Here is a 22294-nt window from a genome sequence, read left to right on the forward strand (position 1 = left end):
TTACCTGAGAGAAAGCATGAGAGGGGAGAGGGTCAGAGGGAGAAGCAGACTCCCTGCTGAGCAGGGAGCCCGAAGCAGGACTCGATCCCAGGACTCCAGGATCATGACCTGAGCTGAAGGTAGTCGCTTAACCAACTGAGCCACCCAGGCGCCCTGTATTATTGTTTTGATCATTTTATTTCCATGTTAAAAAAAATGACACCCTCGCATTTTTACAGCATGAAGGCCTTTTCAATGGCATTTGAGATCTTCCACACCATCTCTCTAGCCTTGAACTGTGGTTGTGAATATGAGTTTTCTGTACTAGATTAGAAACCCACAGAGTACAATGACCATTAATGATGATGATGATGATAAGAAGGATCATTAATACTTTAGTATTTAGTATTTAGGCATTCTATGTGTTGGGAGAGTGCCAGGTTTTTTTTGTTTTGTTTTTTTAAATTTACATTATCTTTAGTAAGATCATGTCAGATTTGTTCCTATACCTGTTGTCTTTTCTCCACTTAGCTCTTACCTCAAAAAGGTTTGTTAAAACGGTAAAAGAATAAAAAATTGGGCAGTGGAGAGGAAGAATGAAGCTGGTGGTGGGAAGTGTGTGTAGAGTCTGGGTAGAGTTTGCAGTAAACGGGCTAAAGTGGGGATTAAATGAGTTGCCAGACCCCATGTGAAAGAAATGGATTTTGACTTACTACATTTAAAAATATTTATTTTCTGTTTGCTACTTGCCTGGTTATATGTAAGGTCATTTGGGACCAGTTAAGAAACCAGGGTTTCTAGGTAATTAAGTTTAAGCCTGGGAAAAGGGAGGGAGGAGGTGCACAGGAAAAAAGACTGACAAGAGAAGAGGGCACTAGAAGAAGCAATAATCTTGGGGAAAATGCTTTGTGAGAATGCTGGAGTAGGGACAGGATAGGGGAGCTGGAAGTGGGAGGAGGGCATCCTCTAGGTGTTCTCTACCATCTTGACTGAGAATGCTTCATTGGGAGAGGGAGTCCTATAAAGGCAGTGCAAAGCTTGCTAGCTGACATTGTTTGAGAAATTCCTGGCAGGCTCTCCAGTGCTTGTTTGGCTTCCTGTGGTGCCTTTGGTGCCCTAGGGTGAAAATAAAGATTAATGTTAAAAATGTTTTCAAAATTTAATTTTTAGGGCGCCTGGGTAGCTCAGTTGGTTAAGCAACTGCCTTCAGCTCAGGTCATGATCCTGGAGTCAGGATCGAGTCCCACATTAGGCTACCTGCTCGGAGGGGAGTCTGCTTCTCCCTCTGACCTCTTTCCTCTCATGCTCTCTCTCTCTCTCTCAAATAAATAAATAAAATCTTTAAAAATTTTTAATTTTTAGGAAATCTTTCAAAATGGTAAAAAGGTGAGACTCGTCCAATGGAAAAAATAAAAATTTAAAAAATTTAGAAATTAAAATAAAAAAATATATTCTTCATTCTTCATTCCTTAGAACTGGATACTTAACCAACCAAGACACCATGGTGCCCCCCAAAATAAAATATTTAAAAATAAGTAAATAAATTTTCGATAGGTACTACCAAATTGAATTTTACTTCTGCCAGCGGTGATAAGGATCTTGATTTATCTCATCCTTCATAATATCATAATTTCAATCAGTTTAATTTGCCAATTTATTTTTTTTTAAGATTTTATTTATTTATTTGATAGATAGAGTTCACAAGTAGGCCAAGAGGCAGGTAGAGAGAGACAGTGGGGAAGCAGGCTCCCTGCTGAGCAGAGAGCCCGATGTGGGGCTTGGGGCGACCCTGAGATCAGGACCTGAGCTCAATCCACAGAGCAACCCAGGTGCCCGCCAATTTACTTTTTTTTTTTTTTTAAAAGATTTTATTTATTTATTTGACAGAGAGAGTGAGCACAGCAGATAGAGTGGCAGGCAGAGGCAGAGAGAGAAGCAGGCTCCCCGCCGAGCAAGGAGCCCGACGTGGGACTCGATCCCAGGAGGCTGGGATCATGACCTGAGCCGAAGGCAGCAGCTTAACCAACTGAGCCACCCAGGCGCCCCCAATTTACTTTTTATATGACATTTAAAAACTTCTCAAGGAAGGAACCAAATTATGTTTGATATCTTCAGAGATTGATGACCAAGTCTCCAATAGTCCCATCTCCCTCCACTTTGATAAGCAATGGACTCCTAAAATCTAAGAATTTGGTGGAACCTTTCTAGTATTAGGAAAATTGTATCTACCTCCCTTCCTCTTGTTTCTTCAAGTTGACATTGAGTAGAAAGGGCTGAGAGGTGTGCTTATCTTAGTCTTTGTTTCACTTCTTTTGTCTATTCTCAACCCCTGTTCCATCATATGGAATCATATGGAATAACAATGTGGAATTGTTATTCCGCAGGGTGACTCTGGTTGAAGGAAGGTCATTCTTTTTGAAACTTACTGGTTTTCTTCACACTGGCCTTGAACTGATCACAGGGACACTGCTTCTTTGGCATCTCAGGCATTGCCATAAGTTTTCTTTTAGGGGCTCTCAGGAACCAGTCTGAAATAACAGGGTTGGTACTTAGAGGGGAAGGTTAATATCGTTGAGAATAGGGAGTAGGGCAGGGCTTTACTTGCCATCTTCCTTGCCTTCCAGTTTCTTTTTCAGACTGCAGTGGAGGTGGGGAAAGGAGTCAACACAGAACAGTGGGGATACCCAGTTATATGAGCACCAGGATTTCTGAGTTGTTTTGCCTGACCTGTATTGGCAAGAATTTAGTGGCAGGTTTGGAGGGGGCATCAAGATATCATTAAGGAGACCAAAAAATGAAGAAAAGATCTAGTGTCTTCCTCTGGCTGTCTTAACTTGGCCAAACGTTTTGCCTCTCTGATTTCAGTCTTATTTATGATTTAATGAAGATCAAAAAGAAGATTCAGGAAGTTTTTGGAATGCAGCCCTGGGTTCTTGGGGAGAAGAATAAGGGGGGAAGGGCAGCCAGAGATTCAACCAGCTCCCCCTAGAACTTGGAGGGGTCCTGCTCTTGCCAGAGATTCAGGAAGAAGACAAGTGTTGGTGCTACATGTGGTGGGCTGGTGGAGAGGGCAGTGGGTGAAGTTAGCTCAGAAAACATCTGCACTGGTGTTTGGAGGGCGGGCGTGGGGCTCAGGGGAGAGAGTTGGATTGGGATGGTGCAGTGCTATTGTTGATACTGACCTTTGCAATCACATTCTTGGCTGCCTTTGTGGGGCCACGTCCTAGGAGCCTGGCGATCGTCCCGTTGGCCTCTGGCGATCCCTGGTGGAAGAAAACAGGTCATGGCCAGGCATCGGAAAGGGAAGAGGCCAACAGAAATGGTCCCCCAGTATTGTGCTACCTGCATCATTGGTTTTTCCTTACTCTTTTTTTTTTCTTAAGATTTTATTTATTTTATAGAGAGAGTGCGCACACAAGTAGTGGGAGTGGCAGAGGGAGAGTGGGGGAGAGAGAAGCAGGCTCCCCACTGAGCAGGGAGCCCAATGCTCATGCCAGGCTGGATCCCAGGACCCTGAGAAAAAGACCTAGGCCCAAAGCAGGTGCTTAACTGACTGAGCCATCCCAGATGCCCCTCCTTCATTTTTCAGGGATCTAGGGTACTTCAAGAGAGGAATATTTTATTTTATTTATTTATTTTTTAAGATTTTATTTATTTTTTTGATAGAGATCACAAGTAGGCAGAGAGGCAGGCAGAGAGAGGGAGAAGCAGACTCCCTGCAGAGCAGAGAGCCTGATGCGGGGTTCAATCCCAGCACCCTGGGATCATGACCTGAGCTGAAGGCAGAGGCTTTAACCCACTGAGCCACCCAGGTGCTCCATGAGAGGAATATTTTAAATGGGTAAGGAATTGAGGTTTAAGATATGGCTTAGAGAAGAGCTTAGCTGGAGGTAGGTGGAAAAAGAATGGCTTCTGGATGGAAGAAAGGATAAAAGGTGGGTGTTAATCAAGATCTGACTGGAGCATCTGGGTGGCACAGTTGACTAAGCATCTGACCCTTGGTTTTGGCTAAGGTCATGATCTCAGGGTTGTGAGATTAAGCCCTGCGTTGAGCTGTTGAGCTCCGTGTCGGCTTCTGTGATCAGTGTGGAGTCTGCTTGGGTTTCTTTCTCTCTGTGTCTCTGTCCCTCCCACCCTTCTCCTGCTCTCGCTCTCTTTCTCAAATAAATAGATAAGTCTTTAGGAAAAAGAAAAAGAGGACCCGATAATACGCCCTACCCCAGCACACATTAAAGTTCTCATGACTTCAGAAATGAGAACAAGGAGCAGATTATTTCACAGACTCGTCAGGATCTTCACCTGACCTTTACGTTCCCTATATTTGCATCCATAATCCCAGTTCAACTATAAGAGGATGGTATTTACTTTTGTGCCTCTGCAACAAATCCATTCCTCTTTTGGCCTCTAGTCAAGTCTGTCTTATCACCTGATGCTGTCTTTTAAGATTCTGATTTTGTGAAATGGTAGTATTTCTATGACAGTCAAGGATGATGGTTAATAGACTTGAGATACTGTAGCTAGAAGTGAGCCCAGATGGTGCTTCCTTGGCATAGTGGTTTCTGATATATCCTGTAAGAATCAATTACGCCTTTACATGGTTTCCCACTGTATTTGAAAGCAGTTCTCTTAATGCACAGCTATACATATAGTTTGTTGTTTGAAATCTGTTGTGGACATTGAATTGTCCCCCCCGCCCCAATTCAAGATGAAGCCCTAACCCCCAGAATGACTTTATTTGAAGATAGGATCTTTAGAGATGTGACTGTGTTAAAACGAGTTCAAGTTAAGATGAGGTCGTTATGGTGAGTCCTGATTCAGTCCAACTGGAGTCCCTATAAGAAGAAAAGATTTGGGCAAAGAGATACCAGAGTTGTCAGAAAATAAATTTCTGTTGTTTAAGCCCCTCATTCTGTGCTACAGGAAACTAAAAATCTTGCTCCCACCAATGGCTCAATAGTCACTCAACTGTATAGAGCTGACACATGGCAGGCACTTGGTAGATGTTTGTACAATAAGCAAATGGACTAGTTGTCTGGAGAGGGCCCTTAGAGATCCTTTGATTCAATCTAGGGCTCTTTCCCAGACTTGTGCCCTTTCTGCCACACAGATGGAAGGTATTGCACCATTTCCCCCAAGTACTAGTTTCCAAATGTTCTCATGTGCTGTTTTGAGTGCTATTAAAATAACTCAAGCAGACACACATAGCCCCTGCCATCTAAATTTTTGTAATATTTTACTTTCGCCTGACCTCTACTTGTAGTTCCAGAGGAAGGCCACAGAATACTAGAGCCAGAGGGAATCTTGGAGCTTATTTAATTGAATCTCTTTAGTTAGAAGTTTTAAAAATTCTAAATGTATAGAGCTATATTAGAGAAAATTTGGAAAGTGCAAATAAAGAAATCTTCACTCTTACCATCTGGTGGTATTTTGGTGTGTTTCCTGCATATGATTTTCTTTCTACAGTGATAACCATAGTACGTGAACAAGTTTTTTGTTGTTGTTGTTCACTTTATAAACAAGTTGCTATGTCATCTTTATGATGGACTTTTTAAAAAGATTTTATTTATTTTATTTATTTTTTAAAAGATTTTATTTATTTATTTGTCATAGAGAGAGCACAAGCAGGCAGAGTGGCAGGCAGAGGCAGAGAGAGAAGCAGGCTCCCCGCTGGACAAGGAGCCCAATGCAGGACTCAATCCCTGGACCCTGGGATCATGACCTGAGCTGAAGGCAGCAGCTTAAACAACTGAGCCACCCAGGCGTCCCAAGATTTTATTTATTTGACAGACAGAGAAGTAGGCAGAGAGGTAGGCTGGAAGAGGAGAGGAGAGAGAGAAGAGGAAGCAGGCTTCCTGCTGAGCAGAGAGCCTGATGTGGGGCTCAATCCCAGAACCCTGGGATTGTGACCTAAGCCGAAGGCAGAGGCTTTAACTCACTGAGCCACCCAGGCCCTCTATGATGGACATTTTTATGAACTTTTTTTTTTTTTTTTGAGAAAGAGAGACAGAGGGAGAGAGAGAATCTCAAGCAGGCTCCATGCCCTGGCAGAGTGCTACTCAGGACCGGATCCCATGACCCTGAGATCATGACCTGAGCTGAAATCAAGAGTCAGACACTCAACTTACTGAGGTGCCCAGGCTCCCCCCACCGTTTAAAAAAGATTGTATTTCTTTATTAGAGAGAGAGAGCATGAGTGGGGGGCAGACTCCCTGTTGAGCTGGGAGCCCATTGATAACTTGGAGCTTGATCCCAGGACCCCAAGATCATGACCTGAGCCCAAGGCAGACACTTAACTGACTGAGCCAGCCAGGTGCCCCCCAAACAGACATTTTTAATGACTACCTAATATTCCCAATAAGCATATGACCTCCAAGTTATTTAACTCTTCACTCATTGCTGAATATTTAGATTGTTTTACTTTTGGGTATTGATAAAATTCCTTATGTTTGTAACTGTTTTCCAAATGTTAGATTATTGTCTTGGGCAAGATTTCCCAAAGTGGAATTGCTGGGTCAAAAGTTAAGAATAGTTTTATGTTTCTTGATATTATTATTAAATTGCTTGTAAAAGGATTGTACAAATTAACTAAATCATTATCCCCCCCCCCTTTTTTTAGATGAGGAAACTGAGAGAGAGCAAATGAAATGCCCAAGTTCACAAAGGTAATGGTGACCCAGCTGAAGCTAAAACTCAGGTCCAAGTTTCTTAAGTGCTGTTCTTTCCGCAGTCTTTACAACCTTAATTCCATGGCATAAATTAAAATGAAGCTGCACGTTCCTACAATATTATGTTTACCAAACCTCAGACATTTCTGGACCACCTTTATGATGCTATTATTTACTTCTTACTTTTTCTTTAAACAGATTTAATTTATAAAACCAGCCTCATCCTCTGCTATATTATCTGTGAGATTAGGAGTTTGATACATGCTTAGATTTTTTCTAACATGCATTAACAAAAACATAACTATTGAAGTAAAAGCTAATTTATGTCCTACCGAAAATCAGTTTTGGAAAATATTGATATAGTGGAATAAGCATGAACTTTACATCCAGGCAGATGTGGCATCTACTACTTGCTCTGTCCCTTAACGATGCAGTCTTGGCTTCTTTGATTTTTGGTTCTCTGGTTTGTAAAACGAGAGTAGTAGTATCCACCTTGCAGAATTAGGAATAAATAAGCTACTGGGTGTGCCCATTGGTCAGTTCCCAAGTAGGTGTTCAGTACATGATTGTTATTATTGTGGTTATTATTGCGGACTTCTGTCGCTCTGTACCAAAGAGAATGTCTATGCTGGAATGTTAGGTTTGTTGCTTTCTACTGACCTGTATATGTAAAGAAGCTAACTCCCACTTGTTAGGACTTGTGGTAGATCTATCATTATTTTGACTTCGCTGTTCCACTACATATTAGCTTTATGATTTCGGAGAAGTTGCCTAACTTCTGTCTTTCATTTACCTAATTTGTAAAATAGGGCTAATAATTGTCCATTAGTATGTGCCTGTGGATTAGTATGTTCCTAGCTTTGTCCACTAGAGGGCGTAGAAGCGCTAGCTCCCGGTAGCCACAGGCCAGACCTTAGTGTGCAGGGCTCGTGAGTACCATGGCCCAGTGAAAGGAACCACAGCTCCTTGGAGAAATAAATGGTTGATTCCAAGGCAGGCCAGGGAAGTACAAGATGAGCCTGGAACATCTTATGATATCAGAAAGTCTGGAACTGTTAAAAAATGATATGCCAAAAAGAGAAGCCTGCTTGCGGCAGCTCTCAATAGTCAATTTTGAGACAACATGAACAACATAACAAATAATGATAGTAATGGATTATAATCCATAAATATCCATGAGTCTTTACTCATAAATAATTCAGTAAGTAAATGGGAGAGAAGGAGAAGATTTTTCTTTCTTTTTTTTTTATGATTTTATTTATTTAAGAGAGAGTAAGAGAGAGAGCATGAGGGTGCGGGGAGGGTCAGAGGGAGAAACAGACTCCCTACTGAGCAGGGAGCCTGATGTGGGACTCGATTCTGGAACTCCATCCTGGGATTCCAGGATCATGGCCTGAGCCGAAGGCAGCCGCTTAATCGACTGAGTCACCCAAGCGTCCCGAGAAGCTTTTCTTATAGTAGAATCCCAATTAATAAATGTAGAAGGAATGATGGACATAGAAAATCACCATTTGGCTAATTCCATAGTAACTTTTGTTGAAGGTGGGAATCGTCAATGGATTTTGAAGAAATAGGCTTTTTGTATAGTCTTTTTTTTTTTTTTAAGATTTTATTTATTTATTTGACAGACAGAGATCACAAGTAAGCAGAGAAGCAGGCAGAGAGAGGAGGAAGCAGTCTCCCCGCTGAGCAGAGACCCTGATGTGGGGCTCGATCCTGGGACCCTGGGATCACGACCCGAGCCAAAGGCAGAGGCTTTAACCCACTGAGGCACCCAGGCGCCCTGCTTTTTGTATAGTCTTAAAGTATCTCTTCACAAGATACTTATTAATTACAGTGGGAAAAAGAGTAGTTTTATAGTAGAGAAACCTGGCAGACACTACCTTGAGCAAGTGTTCAAAATGAATATCATCAGTAGTTGGGAATGATCATGGGCCGTCTGATGTGAGGCATGGAGAAGGTACACATGACTTCTGTGGTACTCTTGCCAAAAACACATAATCTGATCTTAATCATGAAGAATCATAAGACAAATCCAAACTGAGAGGCTTTCTACAAAATAACTGACCAGTAGTCTTCAAAACTGTCAAAATCATGAAAGACAAGGAAGGCTGAGAAACTACTCCAGCTTGGGGAAAACCAAGGGGACATGACAGCTTTATTCAGGTTAGTATCCTGGATTGGATTCTGGGCCAGGAAAAGGACATTAATGGGATGATTAGCAAACCTGAATATTAGTACATTCATTCATAGTATTATGTCAATGCTAACTTCCTGGTTTTGGTAATCATGTTATGGTAATGTAAGATATTATTTTTAAAAAACTGGATAAAGGATATATGGGAACTCTGTTTTTATAACATTTCTTGAGTCTGAAAAATTAAAAGTGAATTTAAAAATACATTATATTTCTGTGAGGACATAATGAGGTAATATGTATGAAGTGCTTGGAACCTCCCTTGCTAGGGGCATCTGGGGGCTCAGTCGTTAAGTGTCTGCCTTCTGCTCAGGTCATGATCTCAGGGTCCTGGGATCAAGCCCCACATGGGGCTCCCTGCTCAGCGGGAAGCCTGCTTCTCCCTCTCCCACTCCCCCTGCTTATATTCCCTCTCTCACTGTGTCTTTATCAAATAAATAGACACAATCTTAAGAAAAAATAAAATAAATTTTAAAAATTAAAAAAAAAATCGCCTGCCACATAGGATTACTTAGCATATTTCAACAATCATTGTAGATAACTTCATAGTTAATGATATAAGTAATTAATCTATTATTATAAGTGATTTGTTTCCTAACATTTTCATATATTCTTATCTTTTCTCATTCCTCTCTGTGAAAAACACACTGTGCATGTATGTGGTTATTTTAAGAAATAAAGTAAGATTAGATTTTATTTTGGGGGGATGGGAAGGTGGAGAGTGTTGTTTCCACGAGCCAGAGAGGTGCTGCAGAACTGGATTAAGAGACTGGGATGGAGGGGCACCTGGGTGGCTCAGTGGGTTAAGCTTCTGCCTTTGGCTCAGGTCGGGATCTAAGGGTCCTGGGATTAGGCTCTCTGCTAAGCAGGGAGCCTGCTTCCTCCTCTCTCTCTCTCTCTCCCTCTCTCTCTCTGCCTGCCTCTCTGCCTACTTGTGATCTCTTTCTATCAAATAAAATAAATAAAATCTTAAAAAAAAAAAAAAAAGAGAGAGAGAGACTGGGATGGAGCCTGGTTGTCTGTAATAGCGCCATCTGGCGGCAGAGCGAGCTTTCCCCAATTCATTGCTGTTGTATTTTAGGAGCTACTTGAGATATTTTACTTAGTCCATTTATTGAATCCTTGCTAGGTACATATTATAGATCATTTAATATTCACAACAATTATGTTATAAATGGTATTTTACTCATTTTAAGATGGTAAAACGGGCTCCAAAAAGTGAAGCAGCTTGTCTAGGGCTGCAAATTAAGGGTGGAACGAGGATTTAGATCTAGGCTCCCTGCGTTCCAAGGCTGAGTCTACAAATCTAGGAAAGTCTAAACATGTTGCCAGGTTTGAGAACTATTGTTATAGAGCAAGGGTTCTCAGCTGGAGGTGGTTACCCCCTCCAGTGGACATTTGGCAACGCCTGGAGTTAACTTTGTCTATCTTAACTGGGGGCAGGGGAGGAGAGGCTTGGTATATAGTTGATAGAGGTCACACACGTGCTGCTGGACATCTTACAATGCACAGAACAGCAGATACAGCAAAGAATTGCCCAGTCCCAAATGTCAATAGAGCTACCCAGGTGTAGAGTCTTTTAAGGGCAACATTTTGAACTTAGAAACCTGAGCATTTATTCTTTCCCTTAGCAAATATTTACTGAATACTATGCTGGATAGAATGAGGGATATGGAAACACTATACCAGATTGTGCTACCAAGGAGGTTGCAGTCTAGAAGGGCAGGGGTGGAGGTAGGAAAGGCACACAAATACCTTCAGTATGAGACAGAATATGACAAATGCAAAGAGAGGGTCACGTTTGGACGAAGCATGTTCACAGGACGGAGGGCTCATATCTGGTTGAGAGAGGTATCAGCAAGGCTGTGAGGAGGAGGTGGTTTCTGAGCTGAGTGTATGAGAGAAGTTAAGCTAGTGGGGAAGCACAAGACCCGTTCGGGGAACAGCCAACAGTCTAGATGGAGCACAGAGCACTTGTTAGTGAGATGTGGAGTGGATTGGAAAGGCAGGTTGTGGTTAGGGCTTTGAATCAAGGGTAAGGACTCTAGCCTTGGTGTTGGTCACCATGATGGAAAAGCCTTGCCCTCCCGACTGGCAGTCTAGGCCCTAGAACTATGGGGTCCAGCACCTTCCAGAGATCTCTCTCTACAAGGGAAGGGAAGTGTAAAATTGGGGTGGAGTAAGTTGAGCTTCTGATTTTAAGGATCAAGTTTTTGGTAAATATGTAAAAAAGCTATTTTACCTCAAACTAGCCCTTGAGGAGTTGGTTTTCTTGAGTAGAAACATACATGGGATGAGCTCTGTTCTGCATGGTTGTTCTGCTAATGGTGAGCTCACCTGAGATGAAGTGAAAGCTGGGGCTGATTTGGAGTCTTTAACCTAAGGCCTGCTTCCCAAAACGTGAGCTTAGTATGGCTAAAGCTTCCAATATAGATACTATCCGGTGATACGATCTTTCTAGTTTTTTACTTTACCATTAAATAGTATTAAAAATTATTGGTGGCATCGTGGTGTACTATAAAGAATATATTTTTAAAAGATTTTATTTATTTATTTGATAGGGAGAGACACAGCAAGAGAGGGAACACAAGCAGGAGGAGAGGGAGAGGAAGAAGCAGGCTTACCGCTGAGCAGGGAGCCCGATGTGGGGCTCGATCCCAGGACCCTGGGACCATGACCTGAGCTGATGGCAGCCGCTTAATGACTGAGCCACCCAGGTGCTCCTAAAGAATATAAGCAAGGACTTCTCATTCTCCTTGAATGTACAGTTGCCTTCAATACTTTTATACCGCCTTCACCAAGACTGGCTCTTCTGGGAAGGGACAAAGGGCAGAAGGTAAGGGAGCAGATTTTTATTTTTATTTTTTTGACAGAGAGAGAACAGGGAGAGAAGAGAAGCAGACTCCCCACTGAGCAGGGAACCCAATGCCGGACTTCATCCCAGGACTCTGAGATCATGACCTGAGCTGAAAGCAGAAGCTCAACCGACTGAGCCACCCAAGCGCCTCCAGAGAGCAGATTTTTATTGAGCCAGTATATATCTGTATTTTGCAGCTACAGTTTCAGACATTTTGATACCCACTATCTCACTATTTCATTTTGCTCTTGAAACACTCTTTGGATATAAGTATAGTCTTCTCCTTTTTGTAAATGAGGAACCAGGCACTGGCAGAAACTAACTTGTCTCAAATCCCTGTAGCTGGAAGGGGCTACATTTCAATGCATGGTTGTTGCAGGGTTTTTGCCTCATTTTCTTCTGTGTTCTGCCACATCCACAGCCCCCCCCCGCCCCATTTCCCCTTTATAGAAAATTAATCTTATTACCTGGATTTGGGCTGCTAGAGACCACAGGCATCAGCATTAGTGGCAGCAACAGAAGGAGGGAAGGGATTAGAATTTTCATTGCGACTGTTGGTGCTGCTGTGCGTCACTTGAAGAGAGTGTGGAGGGTTCCCAATTGGAGGCTCCCAAAGTCTTCCTTGAGATGGTGGTCTGGGCTTTAATCCCTGGCCAGTATTCCTGTTAGAGGGCGAGAACGGCTAAGTGACACTGACCTCGTTAGGTAACAGGTTTACAGGAATCTGGGAGGAAAAACTGACCAAACAAAAGAAATGAAGCATTCTTAAGAACACAAGAAGGTGACTGACAACTTGGCAGCAATACTGGTTCCCTCCCCTCCTCCTCACCCGCTTCCTACCTCCCAGGGTGCTATGATTTCTCCCCCAAATCTTTTTGCTCTTTGAATTTCCTTGTACCTTTTGGTGATGTTTTCTAGCTTAATATTGGGCAAGAAAGCAAGTACTAAGGGTCAGCAGAAGAGAGGATGGTATGATCTGTCTCCCCTCTGTCGTCGGGGCCCCTGGAGCAACAGGAGTATTGCTTGAGAAGTCCTGTCTTCACCGCGTTTACAATTTCCTCCCAATTCTGTGGCCACAGAAGGTGGGAAGGAGAGAGGACTGCAGAGGAGAGGCTGTTTCTCTCTTGCTCAGAACATTGCCCCTGAAGCAGTGGGTCAAACTGGGCCTGCTTGTTGTTCATCAGGAAGGTGGCTATGGCTTTTTTGCTCCAGACTAAAGGAGAAGGAACTGGGTTGGTGGAAGACCCCCAGGGCTTTACATCCAAGAAGCTCTGAGAAACAGGAACCGCAGGGGGGAAGGAGCCCTTAAAGGGCGTTTGCCTGTGCTCTTGAGGTTGTTGGCTCCAGAGCTTGTTTGGAAACAGCCCAAGGCAAAGGAAGAAGGTAATTCTATTTAGAGTAATCATTAAGGGTTACAGAACAGGGTACTTACTAAACTTGACTAATTTCAGAGACTTTGGGAAATATGCTCAAAGAGAGGAGAGAAGGGCTTGAATGCTGAGTGGTATTTTCAGGGACTGAGGGGAAGTTTTACAAGGAAGTCCTTCCTGGCAGCCTCCAGGCAGCAGTGAGAACAGGTGGCGTGATTGTTTGACCTAAGAGGAGGGGAGAGGCAAGGCACAAGTCAAGCCCTTTCTGATTTCTGTATGATCATTCTTAACCTCTCAATTTTCAAATTATTTCTGCTTATTGACAATGTGGGAGATTATAGACTTTGCTACTACAAAGTTTATAAAGCACCTTCGTGAAGCAGGCACAACAGGGATTGGTCTCTAGTTGAAGGCTTGGGCTGTCTGAGCTTGGTCTGATACAAATCATGGATGTGGTTTCTCTGGAAAATTCTAACAATGGTCTCTGTTCTCAGGAAGCTCAAATCTAACCAGGGAGATGATATATATTCATAAAACCTAGAAATGGAAATGGAACCAAATTCCAGAAGAGGTGGGAGTTCATTGTGGGCTCAGAGTCACTCAGGGTACTCTGGATTAGGTGGAGCTTTGGAGGGGTCTTGCTGATAGGGTAGGACTTGGGTTGTGGAGGCCAGAGAGTAGGGCAGTACAGGGAAGAAGCGTGGAGCTAATTGGATGGTGATATTTGAGGGCAGTGGGGGGAAGGGCTGTTACTGTTCATTTTTGTGTTCCTGAACTTATGTAGGGCCTGGCACTTTGGGAGCACTCTATCAGTGTTTGTTGAATTAAGCGATATTCTTGTAACACTTTAACTAGGCCTGGTTTGTTAGGAAGCATGTAAAAAGTTCAGTCCATTATCAGAAAGAAAATCTCACTGATGAATGGTCACATGCCACAAGGGACCTGGTGGGAGTGCTTTCCTTTGCCCACTGAGTTATCTGTCAGTCCGCTCCCAGGCTGCTGCAGGGTCAGTGAGCTCCTCAGCCCTCCCTCTTGTTCCCCGCAGTCCTGGCTCCCTGTCAGTTCCTTCTGTCTGCTTTTCACCTCCAAGGACTTGGGGTGGAGGGTTGGGTCCTGGATACCATGGGAAGGGGCTTTGGGTCCCTCAGGTGCATTTATATAAAACACCCCCCAAGACAAACAGACCTTTTTCTTCTTAATATTGACAACTACTTAGAGCCCATCTTGAGAACATTATTTGTTTTAACACAGCCTCTCTGCCTTACAAAGCTTCCCCTTCAGGAAGGAGATAAGGGAAAAGTGGGGAGAAAATGCCATTCTGCCCCATTTGGTTTCCTGATTCCACAGTATACTTAGTAGACATTCAGAAATGCCTGGGTGGCTCAGTGGGTTAAAGCCTCTGCCTTCGGCTCAGGTCTTGATCCCAGGATCCTGGGATCAGCAGGGAGCCTGCTTCCTCCTCTCTCTCTGCCTGCCTCTCTGCCTACTTGTGATCTCTGCCTGTCAAATAAATAAATAAAATCTTTAAAAAAGCCTTGAGTTTAAGCTTTAAAAAATAAAAGAAGAAATAAAATAAAATAAAATAAAATAAAATAAAATAAAATAAAAGAAGAAAGAAAAAAAATAAAAGAAAAGAAGAAAGAAAAAAGAAAAAAAAATGCCTGTTGTTTGATTCCATGATTCAAGCTGCCCTAATAATCATTTATTCATACATATATTCAGTAGACATTTGAGCACCTAATGTGTGCCTGGTGTTTGCTAGGTGGTGGCTACTGAGAAGAAGGTGTAACTGCACCATTTCACAGAACGGAAATTAAAGCACAGGGAAATTATATGATTTATGGCATCATATAGTTCCATTAGCCTCAGAACCACAAGACTCACACTCAGGTTTCCTGACCTGCTGGAATTTCTGTTTGTGTGGCAGCTGTGGTGAAGTCTAACAGGAGAGAGTGGATGTTCGGAATGAGCCCATAAATGCCTTGGATTAGCCAGAAGGAAATGTCTGACCCAACTATGACTGTCTGGGACATTTGCTTACTACTTTTTTTTTTTTTTTTTCACTTTGAACTTGAAGAGAACTGAGCCCAGAGAACAAGAGTGGAAGATTTTCACAGGGGGTTGCTGGGATGGCCCTCAAAAGTCTGTGTCTATCTCTGTCAAGATATTTCCTGCTGAACTGTGATTGTCTGGCTTTGAATTAGGTTCCCTCCATAGCCCAGAGCTCAGTGAGAGCAGAGACCAGGTCTGGTTCATCTTTGCCTCTCCAGTGCATAGTGCATAACAGGTTCTAATAAATATATATATTTTTTCTAATAAATATTTCTTAAAAAGTAAAACTGAATATGGGGCTCCTGGGTGGCTCAGCCAGCTAAGCATCTAACTCTTGATTTTGGCTCAGGCCATGATCTCAGGGTCGTGAGATCTAGCCCTGAGTCAGGGCTCTGTGCTCAGCAGGGAGTCTATTTGAGAGTCGCTCCCTCTGCTCCCCACCAACACTCCCTCTCTCTTTCTCAAAATAAATCTTTAAAAAAAAACCTGAATAGGGCGCCTGGGTGGCTCAGTCATTAAGCGTCTGCCTTCAGGTCAGGTCATGGTCCTAGGGTCCTGGGATTAAGCCCCTGCTCAGCAAGAAGCCTGCTTCTTCCTCTCCCACTCCCCTTGCCTTTATTCTCTTCCTTGCTGTCTCTGTCAAATAAATAAATCTTTAAAATAAAAAATAAAAAACAAAAAAGGGGTGCCTGTGTGGCTCAGTGGGTTAAAATAAAGCCTCTGCCTTAGGCTCAGGTCATGATCCCAAGGTCCTAGGATCAAGCCCCGCATCAGGCTCTCTGCTCAGCAGGGGAGCCTGTTTCCTCCCACCCACTTCTGCCTGCTTCTCTGCCTACTTGTGATCTCTGTCTGTCAAATAAATAAATAAAATCTTTTAAAAATTGAATAAAATGTATATGCCAACAGAGGTGTAGGGTGACTGAGCCATTGCGCAAGTAGGAAAAACCAGTGTTGTCACATCAGCTGATATGGTTTTCTAATATAGATCTAGTGCCCAGAATGGGGAAGTGGGTGGTCCTGTGGTTCTGCTGCTCTGGTCAAAACACTCCTAGAATACTGAGCTTTCACTGTGCTGGACACACTTCGCTGGCCCATTGGAAAGGGACAGAAGAGTGTAGGGACTTAAAGATTGTCATTTGGGAGAGGTCTGTTTTGTGAAAAGTTATTAGATGTGTTTCAGGACCGGCAGAGAGTAGGACTCGGACTGGTGAGTGCAGCAGGCACACTCGGCTCAGGATGAGAAAGAACTGTAACAGCAAAGGAAATTTTCTTGGAAAATTACAAGTTTACTGACAGAGTTCAGGCAGGGGCTAGATGTCTACAAATGTGTCACAGTGATTTTTTGTTGTTGTTTTTGAAGGTTATTAGGGCAGGGCTTGGCTTGGAGCCCAGCTTCCCTGCTAATATCACATTTTATTATGTATTATAAAAACTACCCAGGGTGCCTGGGTGGCTCAGTGGGTTAAAGTCTCTACTTTCGGCTCAGATCATGATCTCAAGGTCCTGGGATCGAGCCCCACATCGTGCCCTCTGCTCAGCAGGGAGCCTGCTTCCTCCTCTCTCTCTCTCTGCCTGCCTCTCTGCCTACTTGTGATCTCTGTCAAATAAATAAATAAAATCTTAAAAAACAAACAAAAAACCTACCCTTTGAAATGTGACATTACCATATGATGCAGGCTGACGTCTGTCTGCTTCCGGTCACTCTGGGTGGTTGTGATTCTCTTATCTAATCTGTGACTTGGACTTCACCCCTTCTGCCAATCCCCATCCCTCTCACTGGCAAGAACTGTGTGGTTAAGTGCATTTTCTGATTGTGGCCACAAGATGGCAGCGCTGCTCCACTGGTGTTTCCTGAGCACTACTAGGGCTCGGGCAAGTATGTGGGGGATGGGGGCTGCGGTGTTAGGGTGAGAGAAAAATGAATGAAAAATGAATTAAACACAAATGAAATGAATAGGTAATTATTTTCCCTTTCAAGTGACAGAGTTGAGGTGAGTTGGAAACTATTGCATTTTAGAACTGGGACATACTTTTTTTGTTTTGTTGTTTGTTTTTTTTTTGAATTGTGTTATGTTAGTCACCATTAGTTTTTGATGTAGTGTTCCATGATTCATTGTTTGCGTATAACACCCAGTGCTCTATGCAATCCATGCCTTCCTTAATATCCATCACCGGGCTCACCCAACCTCCCACTCCCCTCCCTTTTAAAACTCTCCGTTTGTTTCCCAGAGTCCATAGACTCTCATGGTTCATTTCCCATTCTGATTTCTCCCCCTTCATTTTCCCTTCTCCTAATGTCCTGCATGCTATTCCTTATGTTCCACAAGTAAGTGAAACCTTATGATAATTGACTTTCTCTGTTTGACTTATTTCACTGAGCATAATCTCCAGTCCCATCCAAACTGATGCAAAAATTGGGTATTCATCCTTTCTGCTGGCTGAGTAATATTCCATTGTTATACGGACCACGTCTTCTTTAGAGAGCACATTGGCACATATAAGTGGGGAGAGGAGCATAGGGAGAGGGAGAAGCAGAGTTGCTGCTGAGCACAGGTCTTCAGGTAGGGCTTGATTCCAGGACCCTGAGATCTTGACTTGAGCCCAAGGCAGATGCTTAACTGACTGATCCACCCAGGTGCCCCTGGAACATACTTTAGAGAAGTATCTCAAATTTTCATGTGTTTATAGATCATTTATAGATTGCTTTATAGATTGTTTAAATACAGGACTGATTCCTCTGGTGGGGCCTGAGATGCTGCATTTCAAGTAAGCTTTTGGGTGATGCTGGTTGCTGCTGGTTGGTGGGCCACACTTTGCGTAGCAAAACTTTTAGAGGTCATTTAGGGATTAGGTCTCACTTCACCTGACCTATGGATGAGGAGAAACTGAAGTCCAGAGAGAATATGTAAATGGCTGAATAAAGTCATGATGTCAGTGCATAACTTCTTGCATTTAAACTCAAGCTTCTGCCTCTTAGTCCAGTTCTCACTCCACTGTATTGTGTGGCTCCCTTTACTGTTGTCAGTGGCATCTTTTTGGCAGAGGAACCCAGAATCCTGATTTTTGCCACTGTCCCCTTTGGTCTTGGCTCAAGGGATCACTTTGGTTACTCTCTTACTCAAAATCTTCACAAAGGCTCTTGTGTAAATACAAGATCAAATTCAAACGTCTGTCTAGTTTTTGTGGCTGTACAACATATGGTCCTAATTTGGCAAGCTTACCTAACTTCCCTGTTTCTTAATCTTATTTTTCTGTCATAGTATTCTCTGCTCCTTCTTATTCCCTAAACATACCGCGTCCAGTTTTCTCTCAGTGGCAGTGCTATTGGCATGGGCTTTGGAGTTCAACACACCTGCTTGTTAATCCCAGATCCACCAACGACCTTGACAAGTTATGCTACCTTTCTGAGGATCGGCAACCACTGAAATAACCTCAAGTGGTGGTTGAGAGGAATAGGTAAAATAACATGCAAATGCCCCCTCATTCCTGAAATCCCCCTCCAAATTAGCATCTCTAGTGGTGCCTGACTCCTGCTTCCCTGTGCTCGTTTCTTATCATCACTGTTTCCCTAAGACTCAACCATTCAAAGGCCTCACCTCTCTCACGAAACCTTTCCTGGCCATTCCTGACCTCGTTGACCCCAACTTTCTATAAATTATTTCACCTAAACATTAGCATTGAGTTATGTACCAGCCTCTCAGGGAGAGGCCTGATGGATATTTGGATTTGTAATAGTTGAGGGACAATTGAGTTGCATCTTTCCATAGGGCCGGCTGACTGTGTCACAGCTCGCTTCTCCTTTGTCACAGCCCTGCCTAGCAGTAGCTCCCCTGAGCCAGTGGCACCAGATCCTGGTAGGTTGTGGATACTTTAGGGATAGTTCTCATCGGGGTCCTTCCTGCCTTGGGATTTGGGTTAAACTGGTGTTCCTGTTTGCATGTTATTGATGGCCCCTCCAAGGGAGGGGATGATGAAATCTCTTCATGGAAACCTCAAGATAATAGCGGTAAGGAAGTTGAGCATAGTATCATTGCTTCAACAACCTGGTGACAGGAGATTGTGTACACTTTCCTATTTCGTGAAATTTACATCAGTATCCTTACTCACTTACTTCAGAAGAGATTAAGGACAAAGACCAAGTGGGAAAGGCCGGTTGTTTAAGGGAGGCCGTGCAGTTCCGACTTCGATTCTGTGAACAGTCTGCTCAGCTGTAGCTGGAAGTGCTCATTTGCGTGTGTTTGTGTATTTATATCACATGATTTAAAACTCCCTCCCTCAGTGGTACTGAGGAGCTTGCATTAGGCTCATGATTGTAAAATTATATGGTGTGTGCCTTCTGTGCAGCAAAGGTTTCCCTGAAGTCTGGAGAGAAAATAGGCCAGCAGGGCTGAACACTTCACTTAGCATCCTACCCTCTTTTTTTATTGGACAGCAATCTACTCTCCCATCACTTTCTCAATCAGGGGATTTTGGGTCTTTCCTTTCCCCTACCATGGGTCCATGCCAAAGTCCAATTATATTTATCTTGTGCCTGGAACTGGCTGTTATTTTAAAAAGAGAGGTCTGAGGAATGGCTTCCTTATTGATTTCCAGTATTCTAATGTTCATTGTCTAAGCTGGTGGTTTCCAGCCCTAGAGTCTGGTTAGAATCACCTGCAGGGCATTTAAAAACCTACCAAAGCCAGTGCCTTATCTCCAGAGAATCTGACTTGATTGGTCTATGGTGCGGCCCTGGCATTTGTAGTTTTTAAGAGCTTCCAAGTAATTTTACGGAGAAACCTTAGGCACATGTTCAAAGTTAACATCACCAGTAGTGGGAGATATCAGGGTAGCCAGCCTGATATGATAAACTGAAAAGGCACGGCATCATGTCTGTGTTATTGTTGCCGAAAGTGCATAGCCTAAGTTTAATCATGAGGGTATATTAGATAAGCCCAAACTGAGGGTCATTTCACAGAATAATTGGCCAATACTCTTAAAAAAATGTTAAGTTAATGAAGGTAAAAGAATTTCTCAGAAACTGGCCTAAAAGGAGATAAAACTGCCAAATACAATGTTTGATTCTAGACTGGTTCCTAGTCCAGAAAAAGGACCTTAGTGGAAAGGCTGATGGAATTTGAACAAGATCTGTAGATTAGTTCATCATATTATCAATGATAATTTATTGATTTTGGTCCTTGCTTATCTACAACATTAATATTTGGGGAGGTTGAATGAAGCATATATGGGAACTTGGACTATTTTTGGAACATATTTGAAGGTCTGAAAATATGTCAAAATGACAAGTTAAAGAAAAAAACAAAGAAAAACATTTTCTAGGGAATTAATGAATTTCCAGAGTTGACAACAATTTCCTTAGGTCTTCTTGCCTAATACTGTCAGAATTAGCTTCCTGACAGTGCTATTTTGTCATGTTTCTGACTTTTTTTCCTTTTTTTTTTTTTTTTGAATGATTTTATTTATTTATTTGGCAGACAGAGATCACAAGTAGACAGAGAGGCATGCAGAGAGAGGAGAGGAAGCAGGCTCCCCGCTGAGCAGAGAGCCCAATGCGGAGCTCAATCCCAGGACCCTGAGATCATGACCTGAGCCGGTGCAGAGGCTTTAACCCACTGAGCCCCCCAGGCACCCCTGTTTCTGACTTTCTTAAAGCTTCCCAGTTATTCCTATTATCTGTAGGATAAATTCAGATTCCTTAGGCTGCCATTCAGAGCCCCTGTATCATTCCCCGATCTGCTGCCTTGCTCAGCCTGCAGTTTACTTTTTTTCTTTTCTTTTCTTTTTTTTTTTTTTTTTTTAAAGATTTTATTTATTTATTTGACAGAGATCACAAGTAGATGGAGAGGCAGACAGAGAGAGAGAGAGGAGGAAGCAGGCTCCCTGCTGAGCAGAGAGCCCGACGCGGGACTCGATCCCAGGATCCTGAGATCATGACCTGAGCCGAAGGCAGCGGCTTAACCCACTGAGCCACCCAGGCGCCCCTCTTTTTCTTTTTAATATTTATTTATCCATTTTAGAGAGAGAGAGCACATGCATGCATGGCGGGAAGTGACCCAGACACCATGCTGAGCTCAGAGCCCACCATGGGGCTCGATCTCATGATCCTGAGATCATGACCTGAGCTGAAACCAAGAGCTGGACACTTAACTAACTGTGCTACCCAGGCACCTCAACAGTTTACTTTTGTGTATCTGAGTTTATTCTAATTCTTTCCCTTATTTCTATAATGCCCTTGCCTTCCTGCTCAGCCTCCTGAATTATTGTTCACCTTAAAGCCCATCTCAGACTCTGTCTCTTCACTGAAGCCCTTTGTGAATATCTCTGTTGGAAGAAGTCATCCTTCCCTTCTTTGAATTATAGTAGGTAAGAAGGTGTGGAGTGAAAACATGAGCTTTAGATTAAGAAATATGTGAGTCTGAGTCCTGGTTCCATTTTTAACCAGTTCTTGGAGAGGAGACAAGGGACTTCTTGAAGTTTTGGTTTCTCATTTGTGAAATAGGGATAATAGCATTTACGTCAAAGGGCAATTCTGAGCATTAGATGAAGTCTAAACATAAAGTTTTCCAGCACCTAGGTGGTTTCTTCCTCACTTGGTTTGTAGCTCAGCAGTCTTCAAAGGGATTGTGGTTGCAAAAGCTCTTGTCAAAATTTTCTGCCAGTCTTTAAAAACATATTTGCCTCTAGTCATCACTGAGATGACAGAAACTCCTGAGCTGAATTGAGTGCTTGGGGCTTTAAGGAATTCAACTGAGATTATGTTTTCCTGGAACCAAACTCAGTGAATAAGTGAGGGGCAGATAGAAGAATGTAACCCAACAGAGGGAGAAGGGAGGGACAATGGGTTTCTAAGCCTGTGATGCCTCCCACACCCTTCCTTTTGCTCTTGGTCAGACAGCATTGAGGAAGTACAACTCCTTACTAAACTTCTTAAGCCATGAGTCCTGCCAAACAGCCCTTACTAATCCATTCTGTGTCCAAGTACAATGTACAGAGGTGAGTCAGGTCCCCTGTGTGGTGAACACTTTCCCACCCTTTTCTGCTCTCTCTACCCGCACAGCTCAGTGCTGCATGCTCTGGTTGGCCGTAGTCCCAGGTCTCTAGTATTAGTCTGAGAAGACAAGTCCTGAGGGGCAGACTGAGAAGGAAGTCAGATGCCAACAGGCATGGAAATAGA

The 22294-nt window shown here is 43.0% G+C and overlaps 1 protein-coding gene across 1 annotated transcript; it reads right to left on the reverse strand.

Moving 5' to 3' along the window:
• Nucleotides 1-216: 216 nt before the first annotated feature.
• On the reverse strand, nucleotides 217-12421 carry CXCL17 (C-X-C motif chemokine ligand 17). The gene is made up of 4 exons (XM_032326546.1): nucleotides 12166-12421; nucleotides 3162-3242; nucleotides 2406-2507; nucleotides 217-1095 (listed from the first exon to the last, which is right to left on the reverse strand). The coding sequence occupies exons 1-4, from the start codon at nucleotides 12242-12244 to the stop codon at nucleotides 998-1000; spliced, it is 360 nt and encodes a 119-aa protein (XP_032182437.1). The 5' UTR covers nucleotides 12245-12421; the 3' UTR covers nucleotides 217-997.
• Nucleotides 12422-22294: the final 9873 nt, after the last annotated feature.

This window comes from Mustela erminea, chromosome 19 (genome assembly GCF_009829155.1).
Source record: "Mustela erminea isolate mMusErm1 chromosome 19, mMusErm1.Pri, whole genome shotgun sequence".
NCBI classification, from domain to species: domain Eukaryota; kingdom Metazoa; phylum Chordata; class Mammalia; order Carnivora; family Mustelidae; genus Mustela; species Mustela erminea.

Excerpts from the sequence above, each read along its gene's own strand:
- CXCL17 (XM_032326546.1), bottom strand. The coding sequence starts at position 12,244 with ATGAAAATTCTAATCCCTTCCCTCCTTCTGTTGCTGCCACTAATGCTG. Across the intron at positions 3,243-12,165 it reads CTCTAGCAGCCCAAATCCAG|GGATCGCCAGAGGCCAACGG; the intron begins GTAATAAGATTA and ends TTCTTCCACCAG. Across the intron at positions 2,508-3,161 it reads CCAAGAATGTGATTGCAAAG|ACTGGTTCCTGAGAGCCCCT; the intron begins GTCAGTATCAAC and ends CTGTTATTTCAG.